This window comes from Chiloscyllium plagiosum, chromosome 14, assembly GCF_004010195.1.
Source record: "Chiloscyllium plagiosum isolate BGI_BamShark_2017 chromosome 14, ASM401019v2, whole genome shotgun sequence".
In the NCBI taxonomy this organism is placed as follows: Eukaryota; Metazoa; Chordata; class Chondrichthyes; order Orectolobiformes; family Hemiscylliidae; genus Chiloscyllium; species Chiloscyllium plagiosum.
Genome location: NC_057723.1, coordinates 22352194 through 22354861, shown reverse-complemented (window position 1 = coordinate 22354861; position 2668 = coordinate 22352194). Strand labels below are relative to the sequence as shown.

At 41.1% G+C, this 2668-nt stretch overlaps 1 protein-coding gene across 2 annotated transcripts in view; it reads left to right on the top strand.

Annotated features, from left to right (window-relative positions):
• The window catches only part of LOC122556550 (cyclin-I-like), a 33008-nt gene that overhangs the window by 11127 nt on the left and 19213 nt on the right, over positions 1-2668 (top strand). For both annotated transcript variants that reach the window (XM_043703332.1, XM_043703333.1), the window contains exon 2: positions 2021-2177. In XM_043703332.1, the coding sequence (XP_043559267.1) occupies positions 2064-2177 (114 nt within the window). In that variant the 5' untranslated portion in view covers positions 2021-2063. The remainder of the gene's footprint in view (positions 1-2020; positions 2178-2668) is intronic.

The window sequence follows — 2668 nt, the reverse complement described above, 5'->3', positions numbered from 1 at the left end:
GTTACCCTTTTGTCCTTAATATATTTGTAAAAACCCTTTGAATTCTCCTTAATTCTATTTCCCAAAACTATCTCATGTCCCCGTTTTGCCCTCCTGATTTCCCTCTTAGGTATACTCCTACTTCCTTTATACTCTTCTCAGGATTCACTCGATCTATCCTGTCTATACCTGACATATGCTTCCTTCTTTTTCTTAACCAAACCCTCAATTTCTTCAGTCATCCAGCATTCCCTATACCTACCAGCCTTTCCTTTCACCCTGACAGGAGTATACTTTTTCTGGATTCTCGTTATCTCATTTCTGAAGGCTTCCCATTTTCCAGCCGTCCCTTTACCTGAGAACATCTGCCTTCAATCTGGTCTATCCTTTTCCATCATTGTTTTAAAACAAATAGAATTATGGTCGCTGGCCCCAAAGTGCTCCACCACTGACACCTTCGAATAAGTCACCCAGGCAAGACATGCCCCTAGCTGCTGATTGTTTAAACCCAGAGTTCTTCATCCCTGGCTGAAAGCCCGGCACACCAACTATGGGTGTCAAAAATGATGTTTTGGCAATATTGCCCTTCATGCTTTGACAGTATTGAAGACTGTTGGGCTATGGCAATATTCCTTAACTGTTCTCATTTTGTCTATGAAAAGAAGGCTAACGAGGGCATCTTGCCTGAGATGCTTTGATGTCCAGCCAAAGTGAGTGAGGGTCCCCCTGGGTCCAGTCATTCATGTAAGGTAGCAACAGGCTTAACTGATTGTTTTTGATATCTCTGAGGAGAATGACTTTTTAAGATGCAATACAAGCCAATTACATGGGGCATCGATAAACAGGACATTTGTTTACATGGAATGACTTACTTGGAAATAATTTGTATTAATGCCTTTCTATAGACCAATAATTTGTTAGCCTGTTGATTACATGTCCCCTGTATCCCCTCCACCCCCCACCATCCATTACACAGAATGAATACCCTGACATTTGATGCTTTAGCCTGCCAGCAGAAGAGCTGAGTTTCAACTAAAGAATTAAAAAAAAATAAAATTCTAATCAGACGCATGGGTTTTTTTAAACAGAATTTGTATTTTTTTTGAAAAATACTGGACTCCTTTTCAATTGACATTCATGAACTTTCACTACATGAACGCCATTTTACTTATTGGTGGTACGTGGTGGCCATAGGGGTGAGAATGGATTGAGATGAGTATCATATTTCAGGCATGCCGGATTTGGGAGCTAAGCCAGTGATACCCGTACTAAGTGTTAATTGAATTCACAATCTCCAAATTATATTTGAGATCAGAGGAAATAGTTTGACGGGAGCTTGAAACACAAATTGGGTCCAGATAATTTAAAATGTCAGAAAAGGATGTTAAGTAGTAATGCCTGAGAAATTGGATTTATCGTATTGAAATATTGCAGCTTGGATGATGAGTGAACTGGCACACCTTATCTCAGGACTGTCTTGTCAGATATGGAACTGGTAACTTTGCTAGGTTGAACACAGCTCTGTGTTCAGGCCCTCTGTTTCCCTAATCTAAATATACAAATGGGCATTTCTAAAGCAGTTTGGTCAAAATTACATTATAGAGTTTTACAGATGAATGAGGAATGTGGGAATTATTCTGCATGTCAAAGTAGGACGTGTAAATGGCCTTCAGATAGGACAATACATTGATGATAGTGGCCATCCTCTGATGAAGAAAGTGAAAAGTAAATTAAGATTTGCCTTTTATTGCAATTCTGGCGACAATTCAGCACTGATTCTAAACATGTTTTCAAAGCCCCTCATGGCAGAATTATGAAAAAAAATTGTGCCTGAAAAGAAACAAACAGTAATTTTGAACAATTGCACAGTAATCCTTTCCTGTTCTGGCCATCCTTTCCACATCTGAAAGATGTTGGGATTGCATAGTTGCTCAGAATCTGGAGTTTTGTGGAAATTGACTCTCTCATTCTTATAGCTGTGCTACCCATTGTATAAAATGTTTGCAAAGTTTATGAAAACAAATTTCTTATTTGTTTGTAGGTAGCTGTGCCTGCCTGGCAAACTGGCCTTCCTTGGAGGTGCCATGAAATGTCTTGGATCCTTAGATGGTGAGAGGCTTGCCTTCCTCCTCAATGAAGCACTCGCTAAGGAGGCCAGGCTTTGGAAAGTGCCTCTTTTCAAGACCTGCGACAATCAGGTAAGGTGTAGTTTGCCCTATTTTACCAGCAACATCTATTTGTATGTCATTTTTTAATAAAGTAAGAAGTCGTATGTTGTGACATAGGAGCAATGTTAAACAATATTTAATATCCAACCACTTAAGGAGATTTTTTTAAGATGGCTGCCCAAAGTTGGTAGATTTTAAGAAGCTGAAAATGTGTTGCTGGAAAAGCGCAGCAGGTCAGGCAGCATCCAAGGACCAGGAGAATCGACGTTTCGGGCATAAGCCCTTCTTCAGAAATGAGAAAAGTGTGTCCAGCAGGCTAAGATAAAAGGTAGGGAGGAGGGACTTGGGGGAGGGGCTTTGGAAATGCGATAGGTGGAGGGAGGTCAAGGTGAGGGTGATGGGCAGGAGTGGGGTGGGGGCGGAGAGGTCCGGAAGATGATTGCAGGTTAGGAAGGCAGTGCTCAGTTCGAGGGATTTGACTGAGACAAGGTGGGGGGAGGGGAAATGAGGAAACTGGAGAA